At 35.9% G+C, this 27,036-nt stretch overlaps 1 protein-coding gene and 1 long non-coding RNA gene across 2 annotated transcripts in view; both read right to left on the reverse strand.

The window, feature by feature from the left end:
• The window catches only part of LOC126912571 (uncharacterized), a 99,662-nt gene that overhangs the window by 19,027 nt on the left and 53,599 nt on the right, over nucleotides 1-27,036 (reverse strand). The window lies entirely within an intron of this gene.
• Nucleotides 659-25,796, reverse strand: LOC118274172 (organic cation transporter protein-like). Its single transcript, XM_035591600.2, has 6 exons — nucleotides 25,467-25,796; nucleotides 16,784-17,006; nucleotides 10,533-10,788; nucleotides 5,495-6,127; nucleotides 3,519-3,697; nucleotides 659-2,437 (listed from the first exon to the last, which is right to left on the reverse strand). Exons 1-6 carry the CDS (start codon nucleotides 25,637-25,639, stop codon nucleotides 2,225-2,227), a joined length of 1,677 nt encoding a protein of 558 aa, XP_035447493.2. The 5' UTR covers nucleotides 25,640-25,796; the 3' UTR covers nucleotides 659-2,224.

The raw sequence follows: 27,036 nt of genomic DNA on the forward strand, positions 1-27,036 counted from the left end.
TATTTTCAAATAAAAATTTTGCTCGTTTTACTCGAAAGTTTTTATTTAAAGTTGAAATGTCGAAACATGGCCGTAATTTCAAAAGCCAATGTTGACCCAACGTTGGTTCCAACACGCGAAGCATGGGTAATACGTCAGTTTTTAATCCGTTTTCCAAATTAAAACTCGGACGTGAACTGTTTGGGTTTTATCGTTTGCCCAGTTTTATTTATTTTTAAGCCGCCAAAAAATTTCTAGATACTGAATGAATTTATTAAACCCAGATATTTAATTTTACTTTATCTTTATTTTCACATTTTAAGGCAACATTATTTTAAATTTCGAACACAAAAAACTGAAGAAAAGAATTGAAGATTAGGGTTTGGTTTCACTAAACAAACATTTTTCAAAATTACTAAATTACAGTACATTAAAGGTAAGCGCCCACAGGCCCGCATCGTACGTATTACATCATCAGTACGCATCGCATGAAGGCATTGCTGATGATGCGGTGCGTACGATGCGGATCAGTGGACGCAGTTGTATGAGTTTCTATACAAGACAAACTAAAATCCGTTGCGTGCGATACGTACGATAAAAAAAACTGTGGACGCATACCTTAAAAGGATAGCAAGGAAACAAACAGAAATAAAAATAAAACTAATTTTATTCTGGTATCACTTCTGGTAATTTACAAGTTATTTAAATATTTTATACATAAATATCAAAATAAAGCTCCAATCATACTTTACTTAAAGAAAAACATAAACCATTTGACACAAACAGAAATAGCTTAAATTTTTCTTTTAATAATATTATTATGTTCGCTTAAAATAATTTATTAATACTACCTACTAACTAACCTTAAATTAATATGTACCTACATGTTTACGATTGCTTTGTATTTTGTACATATATTTCTTAAACTAAAGAAAAAATACATCTTTGTACCATTTTTTTTATGAGCAGTAAGAAATCTAGTAACATAGAGAGAATATTTTATTAGGAAAAAAAAATTGTGAAGAGGCATTAAAAGCATTATTGCTAGTATTACTTTTAAAAGGAATTAATATTGACTTTGTAACTTTTTATTAGATGTAACTAATTAAGTTGTCCTACATCCGATATGTTAATCTAATATTAATAATCACAAGCCTTGCTTATTAATTAAAACTTAATTATGTATGTATGTCATTTGCTTGGAACATTAGAACAATATTAGGTAATATAGTAATGGGAAGTGCCACTGACAATATCGAGATTACATTTATAATAAGATTGCATTAAGATAATATCATTGTAAAGGTTTGTGTGTTAATTGGAATGACAAATTCATTTAATTATTTATAATTAAAAGTGATTTTAAAGGTTGGTCATAATAAAATATTTATATATAGCTAGCTATGTATATTTTTATGTTTGGCAAAGGCGTAGGTGCTTACCTACTTTAAATATTTCTGTCTTCAAAAATTTACAACTGCAACGTGATTAACTTGTACTATGATGTAATTTGTTTAACAGTATATTACAGTGTATTACATGCATCAGTCTTAGTAACTTGAAGACATACTACATTAATTATTATGTTAGCCATGCTAGAGGCTCATATTCATGAGCTACATTCCGCGACACACGACGTGGCGACTGTCTCGCTGCTACTGAATATAAACCTCTAGCATGGCTTGAAACTAGTCGAGTATGCCGATAACATAATAATTTATTTGAAGACTATTACTTGTTTCACTGTAGTAAACAATTTCCATCAATGCAGCCATGTGAGATAAAATCAAAATAAATTTATACTACTACACAATTGTAAGCTCTTTGAAAGGTAAAATGTCAAACAGAATTCACAACCAGCTTGAGTGTTTCTCTATTTTAACGAAAATCACGATAAATATACACATAACCCTGTAAAAAGATTTTTTTTATGGAATAGGTGGCAAACGAGCAGACTGGTCACCTGATGGTAAGCGATCAGCGCCGCTAATAGACACCCGCAACACCAGTGAAGTCACAGGTGCGTTGCATAAAAGCGTTTTTTTTACATAAAAAAAACTTTAGTGAAACAGGCCCTTAATTTGACAAACGTCATTTACTTAATTTTTTTTCTGGCAAAGGTAACGCGATGATCTGCCTATAGCTACTGACATAACCAAAAAAATATTTTTAGTTCAATATTTTGTTCCAACTTTTCTCCTTTGGCTCAAAATGACAAAATTACTTATAAACTAATAAATTATTATTATAACCTAGTTTTATTATCTGTGGTTGTAGTTCTTTCGACGGTTCTTTCAACTGTATCTTCTATCTCTTTTCTTCGGTCTTGATCCTGAGCTTCCTTCAAGGAGTCTGGTAGTTTAAGGTTGTTTGTTTCTGGTAATGTGAGGACTAAGAATCCTGATAACGCTGCCATCCCTCCAAATATCATTGTGGGGAGGTATTCGTAGTACCTCGTCTGTGGAATAGAAAATTTAGATTAGTCATTTGATATTTATTATTGTCACTGTATGGATTGGTGGATCTATTGTGGTGGGAATATTTGAGTCAAAAGTAGTATCGTCCCGACTACGACTTTATTTCTATGTTAGCTGTGGACTACCTAGCGGGTTTACCGGGGCTCCGGCTCGAAAAGCACGAGTAAGAATGATGTGATTTTTAGTCAGTCAGACACTCCAAGAGTCTGACACTGCCTTTCGCTTCACTTAAGGCGGGAGAAGTCATTGGATGATTTCTCTCCCTCAGTAAAAATGCTTCTGAACCGAACATGTTCTTTTTTCAAATTGGTTCTTTTAATTTATATTTTTTATAGAGTCTTAAACAGTTATCTACTTAGGCTTTTCATGTAACTAAAACTTACCAAGATTAAACTTAAGTTACATAACTAAAACATTGAATCAATAATACACTAATACTACCTCAATGGATTGTGAAACCACATCAAACAAATAAAACGTTTGTTTGTCAACAAAGGTACTACCTACCTAATAAATTATTAAGGGTTATGAAATCATACAACCTTGTATGTCAACGATAAAACTTTATTCGTTCGTCATATGACATAATATTGAAATATAAATAACTATGGAGTTCCTTGGTAATTTTTCTTAATAGCAAAAATAACAATTTGAAATGAGTAGCTAGCTTGTAGGTCGAACTAAGGTATAGTATGTTCTGTGAGGTCACAGTGCACAATCATTTCGTCTATTATCAACAGCTGATTTCCAAATAATGGAGGTGCTCAATTTGACCTCTATGTATTTATATTTGTGCAAGATTGTCTCGCGTTTACCTGAACCGATTTTGACGCGGTTTTTTCAGCGTAATATTTTTTAGACTTAGAAGTAAATAGAACTCGGTTCCATCAGGAATTATAGTAGCTATGTATTATTTTTAATTTAAGAGCGGTTTAGACGCAGATCTTCTGGAGCTGTCCATACCTATCTTTCTTCATTTGTTCTATTCAAAGACTTTTGACGACGTAGCCTAGTAAGCTGAGTGTTGGTATCCAAATATACTGAAAAATCAAATTCACTTACCAGTAAAGGAGTTTGTGGTGCAACTGTGGACCCTATCCTCCCGATGGTAGAACACATTGCAAGGAGAGAGGTTCTGTAGTTCGTAGGGAACACTTCAGCAGCAAACACGTAGAGGGAGTTGTAGGCTAGCGTTATGAAGAACTTGCCACCCAAGTAGAGAAGTATTGACCAGTTGCCCACTGTAAAAATAAATGGGTAGTGTCCTCAGTAAAACATAAATTAAGTATTTCGATTTTTCATTACAATACAATATTAAAAAATAACCACACTTTCATTCATGGATTTGATGATCTACTTAATTTTCGACTTTTTATAGCTAATTTTCTGAAAATAAGTGTGCTATTTGACCTAAAAATCTTATGACGTCATAAGTGTGCATTTCATTAAAAAACATAGAAAAATATAGTGTTTGACGTTTTGATAAAAGTATTATATTTGACTAGTAGGAAAGTAGCCCTTTACATTAAAACATTATTATTGGAATTGAAAGGTGTTCGAAAATTATCTACCACGGCTTTATTGGGAGGTAGTGTTGTATTTGAAGATTACAATAGTGAAGAAATTTCGTACTCCGGACCAGTTAATTCAATATGAGAACATAAATAAGTAAATTAACATTGACTATACTCTAGAAATTTAAGGGTTATTTGGAATAGGGAAAACTGGGAAGGACGAAACGCAACGTAAGCGTTGTTTCGCGTTGGTTTTCTGTGAGGCTACCGAAGTATGAGCCATACTCGCACAAATTTCAATACATTCATCAACATGAATTTAGTGATTGAGATAACTAAGATTGCATAAAGACATTATAGGTATTTACCACTAACTCGTCACATAAAATCATTCAATAAGTAATAGACGCAGCGTTTAACAACACTTGTTTATAGTCAGTATGAGGAAGTAATCACTTTGTTTATTTAATAAAATCTTGTTGTGTGTCAACGCATTACCTACGTTAACTGGTAAACACTTGACTATGCTATGTAGATACTACGGCGTAGGAATAGAAAGGCACCAGAAATTATAATCATGTATTTCTAAAAGAGTAACGAATGGAGTTTCTTGCTCATTCTTCTCCATTCGAAGCTACGCTTTGGAACGAGCACTTAGCTTCACTGACGGACAGACTAACCTACTATTATTTACTGACTTAGGCTTTTCCAGAAGGTGTAGCGTAAAGTTCGATTAACTTAAGAATCGATATTGAGATCACGTGATAATTAGTAATTGTGTTACCTTTTGCCTAATGAGGCAACAAATCAAAACTAGATTTACATCATTAACAACTGCGTTAGCAATAAAATAATGTTTTTCTTTAAACGATTCGCACCACATAATTGCCATTAAAATGCATATGTAATTTGAACAATAACATAACTATAATAAGGTACATATTTATATAACGCGTGTTATGTGGTTAATTAATTTAGTTTAGAGAGCTATGATTTAAACTGTTTGAAACGAATTGCATGAAAACAACTAACACCCACAAATAGGTTTTAATTGGAACTGGATTATCTGATTGCATTAATTTTTGATTTGGCCAATTAACAGTTGGGTTTTGAAATTGTAGTCCGTGTTTGGTATTAAGTTCTCTTGTATTACAGAATATAGATAATTACAAGCTGAATTACTAGCTAGTTGTTTTGCCTTATAAATTATGTCGACAAACAAATTGAAGGGTGAACAACCCTTATCACTTAGTGGTATGGAAAATATATAATAGCCGATTCTCAGAACTAACCATACATATAAAATTTGGTAAAAATCGGTAAAGTCGTTTCGGAGGAGTACAGTAACTACATTGTGACACGAAAATTTTATATGTATATGAGATTTTTATACGGCTCTATATTATGCTAAAGGTGCATTTCTGCTTAGCTCTTAGTTACATATTTATAAATATAGTTCATTGCAATATAAAAAATAAAAGTGTTTTATAGAGCAAAAGTGAAATTACAAAAACCGATAGTTACCTGGTACAAATCCATAATTGATCAGAATCAATCCAGTCAAGAAATACGCAGTAGCGATCACCCTCTTCCTTCCAAATCTGTCTAAAAAGATCAGCTTACACACATTGGCTGGAGCTTCAATCACCAAGATCACTATGTAGTTCACATATCTATTCCCGGAGAGCTCAATAGCATTAATCGAAAGACCGTAGTAGACCAGCGTCGAGGATATCCAAAGGAAAGAACAGATGAACAGTCTTTTCCATATCATAGGAGACGTGAGCATCTGATTGAAGGTCGACTGGTTCCTCTCAGCATTGTCACATTTTCTCTCGTCTCTCTGTTTCGTGGCTTGCTTTTCAACTTGTTCGTAATGGTCTTTGGGAACAGTCACGTTGTTCATCTTCTCTGACCTGCTGAGGACGTTCAACCCTTCTTCGTATCTTCCTTTACTGAAGAGCCATCTGAAGCTCTCTGGGAGAGCCCAAATGTAGATGAAGACGAAGACTGCAGGAGTGTAGATGATGAAGAGGAGGTACCTCCAGTTGAGGAGCCACCAGGAGAGGAGAGTGACTGTGACGCCTCCAAGGATGAACATGGTGTTGAAGAGGAGGCTGACGAAGACTCTGCCTTTTGGTCCCACGAGCTCCAATGCTGAAAGAAGAGAAATTTGGACGTTGATTCAAGATTCAATAATTGAAAATGTCATGCCTTGCAACATCACGTGTTATCCCCGAAACGGTAGGCAGAGGTGCACATTACGGTACGTAATGCCACTATACAATGTAGGTACGCCTTCTTTTAATCATTCGTGTTATAAGTCCCATGTAATAGCGGGTGACCCTATAATTGAAAATACTGGTTCAATATTTGAAATATATCCAAAATTGTATGTTTGTTATTGGTTCACGCTCTTATATTTAGAATTACAAGGCACCAGTAGTTCATGATCTATTTAATCAAACTTTTTAACTTAAAGTCTGTTATCATTTAAAATTAAGATCGCATAGTATCGAAAAGAGATCAAATCAATGATTGGACAACTTATTTTTTTTCATTTGTAATTAATTAGTCACGTTGATCTCATTCAGGTAAAACAGTTTTTGTTTCGGATGCACCGTTTGACATCTCATTGTGGGTGTTCAAAAATAAATCGCGCCATCATTGCAATCCTTTAACGCTTCATCGATAATCTGTGAATAAGTATAAAAAAGGTGCGAACGGCAATTTTTTTGGTCCCCATGAAACAAAACCTAACTACCGGTTTATGCATGGGAAGGATTTGGAACAAACACCGGAAGATGAGTACACAAAAAGCCGTTGATTAGTTACAACTGAATTATGAGCAATCAAACGCGAAGGTTACTTGGGTGATGATTGATTGACATTATTTTATTATTGCTATTTCTATAAATACGACTGCCTCTTTGGTCAAGTACGTATGCGCCGGACAAGTGGTATCGGGTTCAATTCCCAAGTCGGGCAATTATATTACTGGGGTCTTGTTTAGTTTTTTGATTTTTTTTAGTAGCACGAAGTTTGGAATTGTACTCGGTATATGGCAATAGGCTCACCCCCCATTCATGGGATTTATAACACAAATTGTGAAAAGTGGGTGTACATTGTATAGCGGCATTACGTGCCGTAATGTTTACCTCTGCCTACCCCTTCGAGGATAAAAAGCGTGACGTTGCATCTATAAATAATAATTAAATACGACACTTGACTGTAACCAATTCCTAAATTGACGAGGAAAATCCAACAAAATCAGGTACATGTGTGACAAATTCTGCAGTTCCCAGAACGCGCAAAAAGTCTGCAAATTGCAATTCTTAAAAAAAATGGTGAACGACAAAAAATACTGCATTGTATACTATTACTAGTAATCGATGAAAAATTCCCAACGCCCAAAATGATCTTCGATTCTAAGCTATGACTTGCATTTCCAAACATTCGAAATTCGAATACGAAAATAAAAATGGCGTTTAGGCAGCCATTGTTAAAAAGAAAAAAGTAACAGCGAATTGAAGTGAACGTTAGTCTTTTTATGAGCAATAAAAACAGCTTGGAATTATACAGAGTAAATAAAAAGAAAGGTACCTAATAATAAAAACATGGTTGGCAGATAAAAATATTCTGAATGAACTGATTACCAAAGTAATAGTGTTTGAAAGCAATGAAGCGGGAAATTGATTAATTTATTTAACTGTCATTTGACTTTTTGGTCATTAACCTTGATTTGATTGATATCATTTCCATAAATAGTGAACTTACGAATGATGTGAAAAACTTTTCTCTATAAAAAACTTTTCTCTATAAAGTTAGGAGTAAGTTTTTTTAATGATATAAGCCGATAAACGAGCAGACGGATCACTTGATGGTAAGCAATCACCGCCGTCTATGGACATCCGAAATACCTGACGCGTTACAAGTGTGTTGCCGGCCTTTTGGGGGTTAGGAAATTAAGGGTTGTTAGGGAATTGGGGGAGATTGGGAAAAGGTATAATCCCAATTACCCCTCCAGTAATCTAACTTACGCAACGAAACACAACGCAAGCGATGTTTCACGTCGGTTTTCTGTGAGGTAGTGGTATTACTCCGGTTGAGCCGGCCAATTCGTACCGAAGCATCGCTTTCCCACACCTAGTTAGAAGTACAGACACAGCGTCTTAGCGTCGTGCTGTAATGTACACCTCTGCCTACCTTTTCGGGAATAAAAGGCGTGACGTTGCGTTAAAAATCTATTAATAAATCCGAGGACTTTTTCCATTCAACATGTAAAACTGGACTCGACTCGAAACCACACGAACCTTGGTTGAAGGTCATGATAATTTCGGACCCTCAAATATTATTCCAGGGTTGTTACTTAGGGCTGAAGCCAAGTATTTGCGTAGGGGGCTCCCAAAACGGAGTCCTAACCAGTTTGTTTAGGACTAACTCGTAACTAATTTCGGTATTTGTACTGACATTAATTTGGCGACGAAATTTCTGGTAAATACTGCCGCTATACTTTTTTCAAATTGAGCCGTGTAATGTAAATTAGTTGAGTGCCAGGGCTGGAGAAAATTGGGTGAGAAGGAGACTGTTTGCTGGTGAAATTGATGGCAATTATGAATGATTTGACGTGGTATAACGTATAACTTAACTGTGTTTCAAAGTAATAAGTGTCCTATCTGTCTATCCTAAAGGCCTTTGCCCTGCAGTGGGACGACCAATACGACCATGGCTGAAAGAAATAAAATAAAATAAATGGTCCTATCTGCTTAATATTACGAATCCTTCTCCCTTGACTAAAGATATCATTAAAAGTTATTTTGCAACTATATAATGACGTCTTATATCTTATATAATGACGACTACTATAAATCGGTTATGAGTTTACTTAAAACATTATTAGTCAATGTGTTTGTAGCTCCATTACCACTAATAGGCCAATTCCTAAACATCGGATACAAATCCAGATCCATTAATATCCAAATATACGGATCCCAAAGTACTTTTAATCCATTGACACGCACTAAAAGAAAAAATGCTAATTATAAGAGTCGATAATCGATTTGGCGACTAAATTAAAATGTACTAAATTATTATTGAACGGCTTAATGTGTGGCCAATGGTGGTCATGCCAGTCACGCTAATATTACCACCGCTGGCCACACGTGACCATTTATATGTATCAAAAAATGCATTTATTTATAACGTGATGTGATTTACCTACTTTGATAAGAAAAAGTAAGATATTGTAGGTAAATGTGACAATATTTTATACTTTACTAGCGACCCGTCCTACCTTCGCATGGGTGCAATGGTGATATATTATGCATGTATTATACATATAAACCTTCCTCTTGAATCACAGTATCTATTAGTAAAAAATTGGTTCAAAATCCGTTGCATAGTTTTAAAGATTTAAGCATACAAAGGGACATAGGGACAGAGAAACCGACTTTGTTTTATACTATGTAGTGATTTTCTTTGACAACATAATAGATTGAGAGCGTAGAAAAAGTGATGTCGTTTTGTCTTACTATGGCCTTGGGAAAAGGAAAGGCATTATTAATGAATTTCTAATGATTTAGGCAGTTTTAAAGCAAATTACAGTGGAAATCAAATTTATATCTTTATCGTTAAGTGATACAGTTGAAAATCGATTGAAGAAACTCTATATCTATAGTTAAAAATAGTTAGATGGGTTGTCTTCTGCGCATAACTTGCAGTAACCAAAGAAAATACGTATACCAAACGCATATTCCACACAAGACATTCCAAACTCAACCACCAAGGTAACAAAGCTCATTTTCCTCTAAAACTCCTACATTTCATAACCAAATAACAACGATTAATATGTCACATTGTATATTGCAAATAATGAGTACCTACGCCGGTGGTTTCCGTTAGAACTATCACTTTGCCTTCGCCACTCCAATCTCAAGGAAAATTGTGGTACTTCTGCATTCTGTGTTCCGCGTACAATGACCTTAGTAATTGAGCCGTGATAGTGTATAGTATATAATGTATAGTGTACATTGATGCCATTTACTTTGTGTAATGTAGCTGATATAATTTTACGAGTTATTGGTTCAAGTTTCCTTTGAAAATAGTTCGTTTTGATATGCTTTTCTCGACTAAAGAATTGAATATAAGTACGATCAAGATGTTTGCTGAGGTCGGAGCTCAAGCAAAGAACATTTTAGTTTAACAGTAGTTATAGTTGGCACTGATAAATTAGGGGTTTTAAGTTCCAGAGCTGCGGACAATGTACCATGATACCCGGGCTCCGGCTCAAAGTAGGAGAAGGAACGGGGTGGCTTTTAATCAGTAAGAGTCTGACATTCCCTCTCGCCTCACCTAAGGCGGGAGAAGTCATTTGAGGATGTCCTTCCTCAAAAAAGGTGTTTCAAGTTCAACTAAAACTGATTCAAGCAAATTCTCACAAAATACTTGGCATAAAGTGTGGTATAGTGCCACGCAAATGTTCAATTATTTAGTCCCTCATAAATTCTATGTTAAATAACATAACTGACTACAATAAGCTACAAAATTAAGCAAATTAACTCACCAAGCACAAAACACGCTGTATAAACTCCAGCTCCAAACGCAGGTTCCAAAAATTCAAACACAACGAACATGTTGTAATTAACCGACAATGCCCGAATGACTCCGAACACGCCATTGGCCACCGATGCGAAGATGAGGGCGGGACGGCGGCCATATTTGTCGGATATGAGCCCTGTCAGCGGGATTGCGATGAAAAATCCCGCGTTGTGAACTGTGCCCACTAAGGAACGCTTCCAGTCTTGGCAGGCGAGGTCGAACTGTGAAGGATGAAAGAAGATTATTAATTTTTGTAAAACTGTAGTAGAAGGTTATTACATGGGACCTATAACACAAATGAAAAGTGGATATACATAATGTGCACCGTAGTGGGCACCTCTGTCTATCCCTCTTCGGGGATAAAAGTCGTGACGTTACGAAGTAAAGTAGAATTATTTGGACGGGCAATTGAAAAAAATAAGAAAAAATATATGGTATGAGAAACTACAGACAAGTTTAATTTTAAGTAAGGGGATATCCATAAATCCTTCTCCTTAGTATAAAAAATACTATGCTGAAAACCGCATTAAAATCTAGTCAGCCCAACGTGAGATAATCGCGCACAAAAATACTTACATACATACGTACAAATCAAACAGAGAACCCTCTTTATAGAACTAGATTAAAAAGAAATCACTTAGGTGACAAAAAGTCGTCAAAAATGAATAACTGGCCACAAAAAGGATGTTATAAAAAAATATATTGACAACACCAACCCAAGTTTATGTGTAACACAACACTTATTTAGTGTTACCAACAACAATTGGGTCGTTTGATTGGACATGTGAGAATGAGTCATGGTGTAAATCGTAAATCAGGTCACATGCTGTGGAAATTCAATTACCGATGCTTTTCAATAATCACGGAAAGGAAATCCGAATGTGTGCATTATTCACGGTCAACCAGATGGTATTTTATTTTATGTGTACTCTAGTTTTTTACAAGGTGACACCTCTTGTTGTTTTTTGAAGATAAATTTATATTATGACTAGCTTCTGCCAGCGTTCCCGTGGCATAAAAAGTATCCTATCACCCAAGCCAGCGCATACTCTATCTGTACAAAAAATATCATCAATTCCGTATTTCACCGTTCAGTAGCTTCAGTGTGATTGACGGACAAACATTACACACCCGAGGTATGCATGCATACTTAATGTACCGTACTAAAATAGCTACTTACATTACATTTTAATATCACACGAAACTTATTATTATTTTCGATTTCAAAGCTGGTCACAAACTGTTGTCGAACCAAATATAAGATTCAGTTGTATTTTTTGAGCCAAGTATCTACTAATAACACACAAAGACGGTGCATGGTACTCTAATCCTTACCCTATGTGAGAATTAGGTATGTAATACTGTATCTAATAAAGAAGTTAGTTAAACATGGCAATCGTGAAGCATTTACCTTTATTTGAACTTAACACGACACGTTTTGTTCATTCTGACGTTATGATTACGGCTGACATTTGAATAAACGTAATTGAGGCATAATTTGACCTATTGCTGAATCTGTTTCCCAGATTTCACACTTTTGTTGGCAAACTATGTAGTGTATAATAATACAATAGGGTTGGCGCAGCGGTTGGGTGACTGGTTGCCGTGCAAGGTGTCGCGGATTCGTTTAGCGCGCCAGTCAACAAGTGATAATAATATTTTCTGAGTAATGGCCATTATTAACCCGGAGTCAGGAAGTTCAGCGGTGCTTCACTCCTGTGCTTCGGAAAGTACGTAAAGCCATTGTTCCTGCGCTTGACCTCACTCCGGTCGTGTCGGATCGGGAGAGATTTTTATTCATACAATATACGTATACCTGTTAGTATTTTTCTTTTACACTTTGGAACGAGCATCTAGCTTCACTGACAGACAGACATACGGACTATTCAATTTGACGTTTTAAAACTGCCTAATTTAGGATAAATTGAAATAAATGCTTTGATTTAGTCTTTAATTTAAATTAGATTTTTGATTCCAAAATTGTAACTCGTATCATAGGATTTCAACAAACTAATCACTAGATTGAATATTTTCTTGCACCAATACGATACACTAATAGTTAGCACTTAAAACAGCGATATCGTTTCGATATTAAATTCTTTAATCATTGAACCGTATCGGATGCAAACACACTGCATTGTTTCATTACGTGATAATTTGGTACGATTTGATGCAAGCAACACGTGCTGCATAGAAACATTGATTCGATACATTTAAATCACAAAAATAATTGTGGTACAAGAGAAGAATGCATTAATGCAACAACCTTACTCTTCCTAATGTGTCGGTAGAGCTGATTTACCTCAGAAGTAAATCACATCAATAGTCTATTAAATGGCCTCTTCTCACATGGAAAAGGTTTGAGCATTAATCACCACGCGTGCTTAATGCGGGTTGGCGATTTTTAACTTATAATTAGAAATTATAAGCCAAGGTTTTCTCTAGATGTTTTTCTTCAAAAGTCACATCGGTACTAGCCGTTTGTACATTTTTTTTTTAACTTTTTTTTAATTTTTTTTTTACCGCCGTTTGTAGGTTTCGAACCAGCACCCTCATGCATGAGAAACGGGCGTCTTAAACTTCTGGGCTACCACGACAGACTCTTTCAGTACGTAGTGAATGGCCTTTTTTGGGGCCTTTTTTGAGGGAAACCTTCAAAAGGCGCCTAGCTTTCTGGGGATAAAAGAGTATGGGTGGTACTAGCTTGCTAGGGAGTATGAGTTTTTACCTCACTAAAACTACCCCGGTGGTCACCCTCAACACCTGTAAGGCGCACCGGGTTCTCTAATAGAACTGCTCCGGAGCCCCAGAAGAGAATGCCCCTGGTTCAGTGATGAACTGTTAATCGAAAAACTACCGTAAATAGTATTTGTTTGTTTATCGTCGTCCTGACATTGACATTGAACAGTTTATGAGCATTCCACATAATTCTCATCATGAAGCGATAAGAATCAATCATACTGCACATTCACAATTACTATTGATCGAGATTGTACGTAATATCGTAACTGTTACTTTTAGAAGGAGCAAACAAAATTGTACTTTAAGTACCTTAGGCTGGTAGTCATGGAGCGGCGGACAACCTAAGGGGTCGACGGGGTTCCGGCTTAAAAAGCAGTATTAGGGACGGGGTGTTTTTTTAGTCAGTAAGAGTCTGACACTCCCTCGTCCAAGGCGGGAGAAGCGATTGGATGATGTTATTTTCTAATACTTTTTAGCTGGTTTTATTATAACAACATCATCAAACTGTGATATGTCACTATAAAATTTAAAAAATATCGATTTCTAACCCGCTAACCCTGTTAAACATGGAGGTAATGTAACCTTCTCATATAAAGGAGCGCTTACAGCTCTACGAGTGAACTGTCATTAGCAGAATGACGATGAGAACACTTCAAATAAAGTTCCCTCAAACATGCAATCACAATTATTTCTTCATTATTATTAAAAACAATTACTTTTGTAATGATTGACATCCTAACGTGAAGTATAGTCAGTAATATGTAGTAAATATAGCCTTTTTAAAAGCCATTTTTAAAAGACTGGTTTTTTATGGGGTAAGGCGAGACGGATCACCTGGTGGTGAGCAATCTGGGCCGCCCATAGACAACACCAGCGGCGTTACAAGTACGTTGCCTTTTGGGGAGGTTAGGGATTTGAGGAATGTTGGAAATCCCATCAATCATTGAGGATTAAGAAGGGGACCTCTGATAATTTTACTGACACGATGAAACACAATGCAAGCGTTGTTTTACGTCGATTTTCTGTGAGGCCATGGTTTCACTCCGGTTGAGCTGACCAATTCCGGCTGAAGCATGGTTCTCCCAGATTTTTTTATTCAAATATCTTCTAAAAATAATTTTAAAATCCTTTTAGCAATAACAAACGTCCTGAAAACCCTATATCTTTTCCATCGGGAAATACCAGGTACAATATTAATAAAACATTTCAGTTCCACATCCAAAGTGCTGCAGCAATTTGCCACAGACAAACAGACAACGTGTTTATCAGCGTAATTATAATGATCAAATGGTTAGTCCGTTCATAGAGGCGTTACGAGGTTTTAATAATATAATACAAGTTGTAATAATGATGGAGTGGGATTCATGTGTGTTGCATGAGTGCAACTTGGATGTTGAATGACGAATTTTGAAATTGTGAAAAAATTACGTTGATTTTTCTGCTTTGGAAGGTCAATGTTCTGAGTTTTTTATGTTATAAGCCGGTAAACGAGCAGACAGTTCACCTGATGGTAAGCAATTGCCGCTGCCCATGGACACTGCGTTGCCGGCCTTTTTGGGGGTTAGGAATTTAAGGGTTGTTGGGGAATCGGGGATTGGGAAGGGTGGTAATTGGGCCTCCGGTAACATTACTCACACAACGCAAGTGTTGTTTCACGTCGGTGTTCTGTGAGGCCGTGGTATCACTCCAGTCGAGCCGGCCCATTGATACCGAAGCATGGTACTAGTAGTAAGCTGATTGTTTAAAATCCATGTTTTTCTAATCTATTTTGTTTATAACGTTAACAACGGTATCAAAACCAAAAAAGAAAGATCTTCTAAAAGAAAAATTTGTAGAAAATAATATAAAAGTACCACTTTCACTAACTTACTCACTTTCACTTCAAACATAAGCAAAAACAAATTCAACGTTACATCTGCTGATGAAAATTTTACATTTTCCTCTATTCATATTGTTTTATTTAATCTATTTTTTATACAGAATTTAGGAAGGCTCCGGTAACTTAACCACACGGCGGAACGCAACACATGAATTGTTTCAAGCCGGTTTCAAGTTCGTGCTATTATGTTTTATATTCTAGCTAAGGAGTATAGAGGTAATTTATTTTAAAGGTAGTAAAGTAGTGTTTACAACGTCACGCCTTTTATCCCCGAAGAAACAGGCAGAGGTGCACATTACGACACTTAATGCCACTTTACAATCTTTTCATCATTTGTCTTATAAGTCACATGTAATAGGGAGTGAGTTTATTGCCATATACTTGATACAATTCCAGACTTCGTGCTACTACTGAAAATTTATCAATAAACCGAAAAATGCCCAGCAGTACCTACTGTGTTCGACCCGGGAAGTCGAACTTGCGACCACTCGACTAACGAGGCAGTCGGATATCATTTAATTTAATTATTAAAATATGTACATGTACTATTAGCGTTAATTTCCATGTTCAAAGTTTAACTCGCGTCCTATGTGTATTAAGTTTGTTTTAATAGAACTTTCTAGCTCCCAATATATCAAATATACCTTTCAAATGATGTATGTATTAACAATTAACGCGTCAATATTGTAAATATTTAATGTGACAATATCATTATATTAATTACACAGAGACAAATGACTCAAGCATGTTTGTTTAACACATTTGATAATTTCAACTTATGCAATAACAACATTTGATTTGATTGGCCCTTTACCATCAATATGTCTTTCTGACCACCGTACTCAGAGTCATTTAATGGTTACAACTCTCTAGTTTTCCGTATCTGGCTACCTATGGCGTCAGTAGTAAGGGCAAGTAAGATTTTCTTCAAAAATAATTAAAAGAGAACTCATATGATACACTTGGTGCTTCGGTACGAATCGGTTGGCTCAACCTGAGTTATCACTTAAGTTGACCACGACCTTGAAGAAAAACACTATCGTGAAACTTTCGATCTCCAGTTCGGAAAGAATTTGGCCTCCAGTTGTTACTGTGAATGTGTGAATTCTGCATCACTCACATTTTCACACTCGGGTCCAAATCCCTTATTCTCAGATTGGGCCTCCGGTAACATCTGTCTGTCTTACTGTCTCCCCAGCCCTACCATTGTCAAATTGCCCAAAAGGCTGACAACGGACCAGTAATTGAGCTGTAGCCTACCTAGCAGGTTTACTGGGGCTCCGGCTCGAAAAGCAGGAGTGGGAACGGAGTGGTTTTTAGTCAGTAAGAGTCTAACACTCCCTTTCACCTCGCCCAAGGCGGGAGAAGTCATTGGATGATTTTCCCCCTTAAGTCTTTGACTGCCAATAGAAAACTGTTGAAGGCAAATCCTCCGCTAACGTCCGTCACCGGTAACCACCACGGCGTTCAATGTGTTAAAAACAAAAACGCACCAGTAACTCCTCTGTTGTTGCCATGGTCACGGTTGGTTCATGGTCAGCACCGAACGCTTACCATCAGGTGCTCCGCCCTATCCTATAAAACAAACCACTCACCTCCTTCACAATGGAATGTTCCTCCAAGTACACATAGGACTCGCATCCAATCTCCGTCGACGTGTCATAGTAGTGTGGATAGCATTGGCTGTCGTTGCTATAGAAGGATGATACGTTGTTAAAGGGAGCGTATCGTAAGCACTTGGACGGTATACCATCACTATCATGGGGTATCGTGAAGTTGATGTGATCGGGGTTGTCTTCGCATTCTGGGACTGAACATCTGTGGAGGAGAGAGAGATTATGTGAGTGATGGTTAATTTAAGGCAATAATTTTCAGAAATTCATTGAACCGCAATCTATTTTTTCATTAATGAAGGTTTTCAGTTTGACTTGTATGTTTGTGCGCGATTATCTCGCGTTTGGCTGAACCGGTTTTAATGCGGTTTTCAGCATAGTATTTTTCAGACTTAAGAGAAGGTTTTGGTTATATGACCTAACATAAAAAAATGAGTCGGTAAAGAAAATTTAAGGCGGTTCTCTTTTAAACAACAAAAGTTTTTATACCTTTTAAGTTTGATTTTAGCAAAATTGGTTACCGAGTAGACATTATATTTTTTTAAAAGAAGAATCATTTAAACACTGTTTTATTAATAATTTTGATAAGCATCATACTTTTCTTTACGAATAATTTCTCCAATGAGAAATGTGTCATATCTCTAATATCTTAACGTATATTATCATGATTGCACCAACACATATCTATTCTATTTATATATTACTACGCATGTTCTATGAATATGTACCAACATAGTTTCAACATAATAGTATTACGAAAGTTTTAGGAAGAGATTAACAACACAAGCGTGTGCTAGAAGCTACAAGCTTCTTAAGTATGGGAGAGTAATGCTTCGGCATGAATGGGCCGGATCGACCGGAGTGATACCACGGCCTCACAGAAAACCGACGTGAAACAACGATTGCGTTGTGTTTCGTTGTGTGAGTGAGGTTACTGGAGGCCCAATTACCAGCATTCCCAACCTTCCCAATCCCCGCTTCCCCAACAATCCTTAAATTCCTAGCCCTCAGAAGGCCGGCAACGCACTTGTAACGCCTCTGGTGTTTCGGGTGTCAATCAAATGATGGTGGTGATGATCATTTCAATATTACAGATACATTTAATATGGTCACCTCTGCTTACCCCTTCGTAGTATCACAAACTTAGCACCTAGTCGGTCGTGGTCAGTATTTCCCAATGACGAATTTAATACAAAGAGTGTCTATTTTAAAACTTGTGAATTTTCTCACCATTAACAAGATCATTATTGACATGCTATTTCTTTGGAAGCAGTAATACCTCGTTTTCATTTAATGTCATAACTTCTAATTCAATAAATAAAGAAGTCTAAATATTTGAAGATAAACATTACACCGAAAAACTGCCATTAAAAGTTACCTTCCAACATTTTCCTATGTATATTTATTATACGGAGCAGTTTCTATTTTTGCAAGGGACTCAGTATGTTCGATTTTTTATGGTATAAGTCGGTAAACGAGCAGACGGATCACCTGATGGTAAAAAAATCGCCGCCGCTCATGGACACTTGAAACACTTGACCAAACTGTGATTGCCATCAAATCATTAACAAAAGTATAATAAGTTATTATATTTTTCGGCTTACTGACGTAATTATTTGACGAGGAACTTGACTCGTTTGCTCATATTCATGAGCAGCATTCCGTGACAGTCACCGCGTCGTGTGTCGCGGAATGTTGCTCATAAATATGAGCCTCTAGCATGACTTGAAACTAGTCAAGTTTCTCGTCAAATAATTACGTGAGTAAGCTGAAAAACATAACAATTAATTTAGTATGTCTCACGAAAGTTATAATATAAACAGAAGTTATAATACCCGTATTTATTGGTATTGTAGGGTAAAATGAATTCCAAATGAATCCTAGTTTAAGAGCTCTGACCTAGAATACCTAAATCATCGAACTGTCCATTCAGAAGAACTTACTAGGTCATTGACACACATCATAGCGTGACTCCAACAGACACTGCACTGTGTCCACACGCCACCATTGTTTCATGAGGTTATCTTGGTTCACAAATAAAGACTTTAACACGTTCGGTATTAAATCGATAATTGTTTGTTTAGTTATCTCCAGAAAAAATATGGTTACGATTGTGCAGGTTAATTTTAGTGCTTCGTTAGCTAAAGCTAGTCAATGGATAGTCATTCATAATGTCCCAAGGCCTTCGTCTTTGAAAGTCCCTAGTATAAATGATGCAGTGCAGTGCAAATACTACTCTATGACAATTGCTTATGTTTTGTTTTGGATTGTGAATTCTATCTCTCTCTCTACTACCATATTCCTGTTACTTATCATTTGTTGCAGTATACGCTTTTTCTTTGACTAATTAGGTTTTCTTTTTATGATACAGTCGACTCTCGCTAATTCAAATTTTCAGTAATTCGAAGGCCTCAGACAATCTCTTTATATTTCGAAATAAATCAATACATTTTTGTACACGAACGAAAATCCTAACGAAAAAATCAATTCTACGCAACCAATTGACTCTTTAATTTGAACATATCGCCATCAAACTCTCGACAATTTGATGTTGCAGAGATATCTCAGAACTTGCATAGGCATTTTGAAGCAAATAAAATTTTCGGACCATTTGATATTTCGAGCATTCGGAAATTTGAAATAATTGAAAAGACCGTCCAGTTTCGAATTAACGAGAGTCGACCATATGACCACAGTAGGTATGTCTAAAGATAAAAAATAATATATGGAACATTGTCTTATGATGCATTATAGTGTATATACATGAAATCAGAAACCCAAACCTGGTAAAAATCTGGGGATTTGGAGCCGTATTTCCTGTCATTCCTGTCCAATGTTATGTCATTTAATTTAAGTATGCAATAATATATTACACCTTGACATGATTAGCGTATGGTCAACAATATCTGATACGTAAGGCTGTTTGGTGGTTTTCGATAAACTGCGCATAATACAAATTATTGACATTACTCTGCATCTAAGCAAGTAGTTTAAAAAGGTGATATTACATAACATATAGTTTTTCAAAATTCATTTATCATAACAGTACGTATTTTTTTAATACGTGGATTAAAATGTGGAAGAGCTATGCTTCGGCATAAATGGGCCAGGTTGACTGGAGTAAAACGGCCTCACAGAAAACCGAAGTGAAACAACGCTTATGTTGTGTTTCGTCGTGTGAGTATTCCCTATCAACCCAGTTTCCGATTCCCCCAACAACCCTTAAATTCCTAACCCCCAAAAGGCCGGCAACGCACTTGTAACGCCTTTGGTGTTTCGGATGTCCATGTGACGGCGGCGATTGCTTACCATCATAACAAACATCCGTCTGCTCGTTTTTCAGCTTATAAATGCCATAAAAAATATACTTTTAGACCAAAGATTATTAGAATAGAAATGTTATAAGAATCTATCCTATCCTGTTCTAAAGATTAGTACGTGTAAATAAACAAAGTCTTTACCTATATCATATAACATTGTTGACATAAACAGTTTCGACCAGCGTGCATCACACATGCTTATTACATGTCTAAACACAATAATCTTTGGTATAATTCGATTTAAATACAAAGTGATAATTTACCAAGGTTATTGTACCGTTTTGTGATGCCTTATTTACTTGCAATAAGGTCGTTTTTGCAGTTTAATTGTGGTATTTATGTGTATAGGTACTGAAGATCTAGTTAATGTGTCATGTATTTTTGTAATCGCTTTAAATAGTCATATACATTTTTTCGTTATGTCAACACTAAAATCCGGAGCTGCGGACTATCTAGCTGGTTTACCGGGGCTCCGGCTCGAAAAGCAGGAGTAAGAACGGGGTGATTTTTAGTCAGTAAGAGTCTGACACTCCCTCTCGCCTCGCCCAAGGCGGGAGAAGTCAATGATGACTACCGCCATGATTTTTCCCCCTTAAAAAAGTCTACAATAATATAATGAATAAATAAGTACCTATACCCATATATTTCATTCTTCACATACATACGTACATACATAACCTCACGCCTGTCTCCCGTGGGGGTAGGCAGAGACAATGGAACGCCAATAGCTACGAATCTTACATACCTCTTTCGCTTCATCAACAGTCATCAGTCTTTTTATGCATGCTCGTCGGTTAAGGGTGCTTTTAATTTGGCCCTTCTTTAATATATCGCCAATCTGGTCTCTATATGTCCGTCTAGGGCGCCCTCTACCGACGGCCTCATTCATATCCGCCTTGTATATTCGTTCTTCACGGTTGAACTACTACCTACCTATATATGTATATTGGTATACTTAATATTTAAAATAATGGAAGGTCATAGTTCTAAATACTAAAAAAAGACGGAAATGTTTGTTATTGTATGAAATTAAACATTACTCATAAGCCATTTAATTTAATAAATATGTACGTAGGTGAGTACATAATATAATGCACTGTCCTCTAAAAAGGTCATTGCATTATGTGTGATTATAATCAATTGATTATTGGTGCAACTTTTAAAACCGGTCGCGAAAAATCAGCTGTTCCAAACATTAATGGTCAATGAACTTGTCATTATGTAATTATGCCGAAACAGCTGTGAGTACGTATAGTATGGCTATGTAAACATGCATGCAAGTTTGTTTAGACTTCCAGAAATGATCTAGAATAATAGTTTTATTTGAATTTAAAGCTTTATGCTTGTAAGTAGTTTGAATTGAACAACAATAAAGATTGCTTTGTTGGTCGAGTGGTCGCAAGTGCGACTGCCGGGCAAGAGGTCCCTGGTTAGATTGCTGGGTCGGGCAAAGTATTGCTGGGCTTTTTTCGGTTTATCGAACATTTCTCAGTAGTAGCACGGAGTCTGGATTTGTGCCCAGTATATGGCAATAGGCTCACCTCCTATTACATGGGACTTATAACATAAATGGTGAAAAGTGCACCTCTGCCTACACCTTCTGGGATAAGAGGATACGATACGATGTATTAAACAATTTACGCTCTTTCTAAATTACGATGTTAAGATTTTGCAATAAGGAACACTATATAGTAACGATTAAAACTGTTTACTACAGGTATACCAGATTTTACTTTTAAAAATAGCCATCGATGTACAATGCAACCTTTTTAACCGGCATTCTTGATGTATTTGTTTTTGTTTTTTTAATTCAATCTGGTTGAACTACTCAACGCGTGTTACTTGTTTTTGCTATTAAGTGCATGCGTAAATGTCATACGCATGGTACAGTCAGTAGATGCTTTTAGTTGCAGTGTCTCTTGTATTTTAACCTTTTTTTTAAGGAGGAAATTTTATCCAATGACATTTCACGCCTTGGGCGAGGTGAAACGAAGTTTCAGACTCTTACTGACTGAAAACCACCCTGCTCCGACTCTTGCTTTTCGAACCGGAGCCCGGTAGTCAGCAGCTCCGGGTCAGACTATTAGGCTGCTTGTGACTATTTAAAATTTAATTGTTTAACTATTTTAAATGTTTAAATTCCTTGAGTAAAATTACTATATGAGGGAGTGTGTTCGAAACCTATCAACGTCGTGTTCGAGAAAAATGACTTATGATTTGTGTTATTTTTATTTTGTCGTTTTTTTCTTATTTTTTTTAAGTAACCTTTTAGTAATATTATTGGACCATTGTATAAATTAAAACATCAAGGACATCAACCCTAGCAATGCATTAATGCAGGCTAGCAATGCATGAATGCAAGCTGACTGTACCTACACAGTGTACATTACCCACTAGTTACAACAGACGTCTTTATTTTGTACGCACTAAGGTTGATTTTCTCAGTATGATGGTAAATGACATTGGATAGGTCAGGTATAAAGTAAAGGCTTTGTTTACAACACAACCTGGACCACTTTTATATCATTCTTGTTTGGCTAAGAACCACTATTACGACTATTTTTTACGTGATACAAGTAGGAACGGGATGGTATTTAGTCAGTGTATCACTCATTTTATCTTGTTTGGGTAGGGACCACTATTACGACTATTTTTTACGTGATACAAGTAGGAACGGCGTTGTTTTTAGTCAGTAAAAGTCTGATACTCGCTCTAGCCTCGCCTAAGGCGGGAGAAGTCATTGGATGATTTACACCCCTTAAAAAAAAGTTTGGTGCTATTATTGTATATTATAGTTATGATCACTATTGGTAAGGATTTTAGAATATATGTTTGTTTTTTTATAGTATAAGTCGGTAAACGAGTAGACGGATCACCTGATGGTAAGCAATCGCCGCCGTCTATAGACACTCGAAACACCAGAGGCGTTACAAGTGTTTTTTTTTTATGATTTTGATAAAGATTAAGAAATATAAATTATTTATTCTCAGAGTAAGTCAGTTCATTCAGTAAAAGCGTACGCATTGTTCCTACGCGGTGATATGGTAGCACGCATCACTTGACACTCGTAAACAATGCCGTTATTTTAACCTGACCTATCCAATGTCAGTATGTATCATATCCAATGTCATAATTTCACATAACAAAGATACTAAAATAATCTTACTACTGAATTAAACTCTCACTTTTCAGCACTTATGAGTCTCATGGACAGATTTGATAGTGACCCTAGTACCTATAATGTGGTCTCATAATAGAAGGCAAGTCATACAAGTGTGGGAGAGCCGTGCTTCAGCATGAATGGGTCGGTTCGACCGGAGTGATACCACGCCTCAAAGAAAACCGACGTGAAACCGACTAGAAAAACCGACGTGAAAACAACGATGTGTTTTGTTGTATGTTACCGGAGGACCAATTACTCCCCTTCCCAATCCCCGATTCCCCAACAACCCTTTAATTCCTAACCCCCAAAAGGCCAACAACGCACTTGTAATGCCTCTGGTGTTTCAAGTGTCCATGGGCGGCGGCGAATGCTTACTATCAGGTGATCCGTCTGCTCGTTTACCGGCTTATATAAAAAATGTAAAGAGGATGATTGACACTTCAAGTGTCCGAAAGGCTGGCTACCTTGGTCAAAGATTAAGCATTGCCATTCAACGTGGCAATGCTGCCAGTCTTTTGGGCACCATACCTCACGACTCCGATGGGGATTAGTTTTTCGAATAGCTTTAAGTAAGTTTTTATTTTTGTTTAAGTATTTTTAAGTTGTAAATATTTTAATCACAATAAACTATTGTTATCATTATATAGCTTATACATATGTATATTTTAGTTTAATAATTTTAGTTTATTTATTAATTAGTAAAGTTTATGATATCAATAAAGTTTTACCTTTTAATTTATGCAAAAGAAAGTATGAACTTCCATGAAAAATTAGAAATTCCAACGACACTTTATGTGCATGATGATTATAAACCTGCAGTAGATAGGAAATTGATTCGATACATTATGTACCTGTGTTATCATCTCAATTCTTGATACCGAAGAGCGATATTATGAAACTGATGTAGAAAAAGTAATAATTATGCAAGATTAATCTTGTCTAAGGTAGATAGTAGTAGTAGATAGGTATAAGACAATATACATAGTACACCGACTTTACGTCAGTTATGTTAAAAAAATTAAGTTAAATGTTTATCTATACGAATATCTAAAGCTGGAGAGTTTGTTTGTTTGTTTCAACGGGCTAATCTAGGGAACTGCATTAGTTCCTTAGATTAGTTCCTAATTAAATACATCCCCAATTTCTTTATTTCTATTAAAGACTGGACATCTTCTAGATCTAATGGACTGGAAGCTAGTAGAGCTTTCCATTAATTTAAGTGAATAAAACGTGATTTTTAGTTGACTGGAAATCTAGTTATTATTTACTAGGTACTCCCGCGCGGTTTTAGTCACTCTACTCAGTTCCTATTAATCGTAGCGTAATGTTTTATAACCTAAAACCTTCCTCGATAAATGCACTATCCAACACAAAAATAATGATTGAAATCGCACTAGTAGTTCCGGAGATTAGCGCGTTCAAACAAACAAACAAGCAAACAAATCCTTCAGATTTATATATTATAGTAAGTATATAGTATAGATAACGGTATTTACTGAAAAGAATTGTACAGCTGTAACTAATTGAAAAATATTTGCATTAAAATAAACACGTATGTATGCATTGTTCTAAATGACGTAAAGATTTATTTATTATTTAATTCGTTACAATAAAATAAAGAATTTTTCAAAATAACTCCAAGTTGAAATGTGCAGTAAAAGAGAAATATTTATTTATTTATTTAAAAGCTTTATGTATATAAATACAAGGGTGGACATATTTGGTTGGAATTTAAAGTCAAAGTCAAAGTTATTTGTTTCAATTAGACCAGAAAGGCACATTTGAATGTCAAAGCATAATATATATAATAATATTAACAATGTCTGTCTGTCGGTCAGTCCTCTAGTGCAGCTATTTGCTCGTTCCAAAGTGTAGATTCCTATGAAGAAGAACGATCAAGAAACTCTATAGGTTACTCTTTTTCAATCAGATTCATAATATAGGTAATTACTGTCTGTCTGACTCTTGGGTGGTGCAGAGAAAATAATCAGCGGGTGCAAGGAGCATGCCAAGTAGTAATCAGTTTGATAATTGAAATAATAATAGAAATAGAGTCTTATCACCTAAGAATTCTTTCGCTAATCAGTATTTTTCTCTTTTAAAACTATAACTACAAATAGTTATAAACTTCATACTATTTACGCGACGATAAAACTAAAATAACGACAAATAAATCACTCACCTATATTTAAGATCCATAACTTCAAAATTATAAACTGAAGAATACATTCCCGCCAGAAATACAGGGAACAATATCATAACGAAACTAAAAACATTGAATTTTCCGAATGGGCCCAAAATCGTCAAAATATCGTCCACAGTCACTTCCGAACTAGGTTTCTTTTCGGGATCCATAGTAAGAAAACTAAAGTCACAACACTATTTAATAAAAAAATAACAAATAAAAAAAATAATAATAGAACAAATGTCTATTTGACACTTCGATTTTTAAATTTTTGTTCGAATATGGAGCGAACGCGCGTTTCGTCTGTCGCCGGGCCAATAGTGCGCGCGCCTGACTCGATCTATCGCTTTTATTGTTCAATGTAAAATCATCGGCTATCGGAATGAAGTTTACTTACGATAACATTGACTATTACACTTTACACTATTTACTATGAGACTACTTAATATCTTTTGTCGTAAAAGCTAATTGATTTATGTTAAAGAGTTCTCCTTAGCTAAATACTAAAGATTTACTATGCATAGTATAATATGTTAATGTAATGATAATAAGCAATACTGCCTCGTTGGTCGAATGGTCGCAAGTGCGACTGCCGGACAAGGGGTCTCACGATTCCCGAGTCGGGCAAAGAATTACTGGGTTTTTTTTCGGTTTTTCTAAAATTTCTCAGTACGCAGCATAGAGTCTGGAATCGTGCCCAGTATATGGCAATAGGCTCACCCTCTATTACATGGGACTTATAACACAAATAGTGAAAAATGGGTGTACATTTTATAGCGGTATTACGTGCCGTAATGTGCACCTCTGCTTACTCCTTCAGGGATAAAAGGCGTGACGTTGCACATAATAAGTGATGATCAAGATGACTTGGTCCCATTTTCTATAAAATTAGGATGTGGCCATTACAGTCCTTATTACGTAGTTAGTAAAGTCGGCAAAAATAAGACAAATTATGATAGGCAAGTAATAATTTCCTTAGTCCCTTGATGATGCGGCAATTATGTTCTAGTACTAGTAACCATTTTAAATTCATAGGTCGCTTCCAACCGGCCTGTTTGGAAGTCATTAGGGGTCTATGTTCAGTAGTTGACGTCTTGTTAATTTTTAAATACTCTAGTCACAATACCTGACTATCGTGCATCGTGTAGCTGGTCCGATTCCCGCACGGAGTAACATTGTGTGATCCACAAATTGTTGTTTCGAGTCTGAGTGACATGTGAAATTCTATGTTTATAAACATACTTACGACACTATTATTAGAACTTAAGACGAGATATTTAACATGGTAAAAAAAAGTTTCAAGTTAGTGACCATGTCTTTTCAAAAACGTATACTTACAACACAGGAGAAAATCCTAGAGCGGGGATTTTTTTTTAAAAAACACCTAATAACATAATTGTATCCCGAAAAACAAATACCCGTGATCCCATTTCTGATATTAAACTACGGTACACACAAACATAGAATTAGCTTTAACTACAGCATCATCCCTAGTTTTCATAAAACATCTTAAATAACGTTAAGTAAGATATAAACAAAGGAGTTACGCAAAGACTTTCCTCAATGA

The sequence above is a fragment of the Spodoptera frugiperda genome, chromosome 3, assembly GCF_023101765.2.
Source record: "Spodoptera frugiperda isolate SF20-4 chromosome 3, AGI-APGP_CSIRO_Sfru_2.0, whole genome shotgun sequence".
Lineage (NCBI taxonomy): Eukaryota > Metazoa > Arthropoda > Insecta > Lepidoptera > Noctuidae > Spodoptera > Spodoptera frugiperda.

Coding starts and splice junctions, on each gene's coding strand:
- LOC118274172 (XM_035591600.2), bottom strand. CDS start 25,639: ATGGATCCCGAAAAGAAACCTAGTTCGGAAGTGACTGTGGACGATATT. Junction 17,007..25,466: donor GTTATGGATCTTAAATATAG/GTGAGTGATTTA, acceptor TCTCCTCCACAG/ATGTTCAGTCCCAGAATGCG. Junction 2,438..3,518: donor CACCACAAACTCCTTTACTG/GTAAGTGAATTT, acceptor TCTATTCCACAG/ACGAGGTACTACGAATACCT.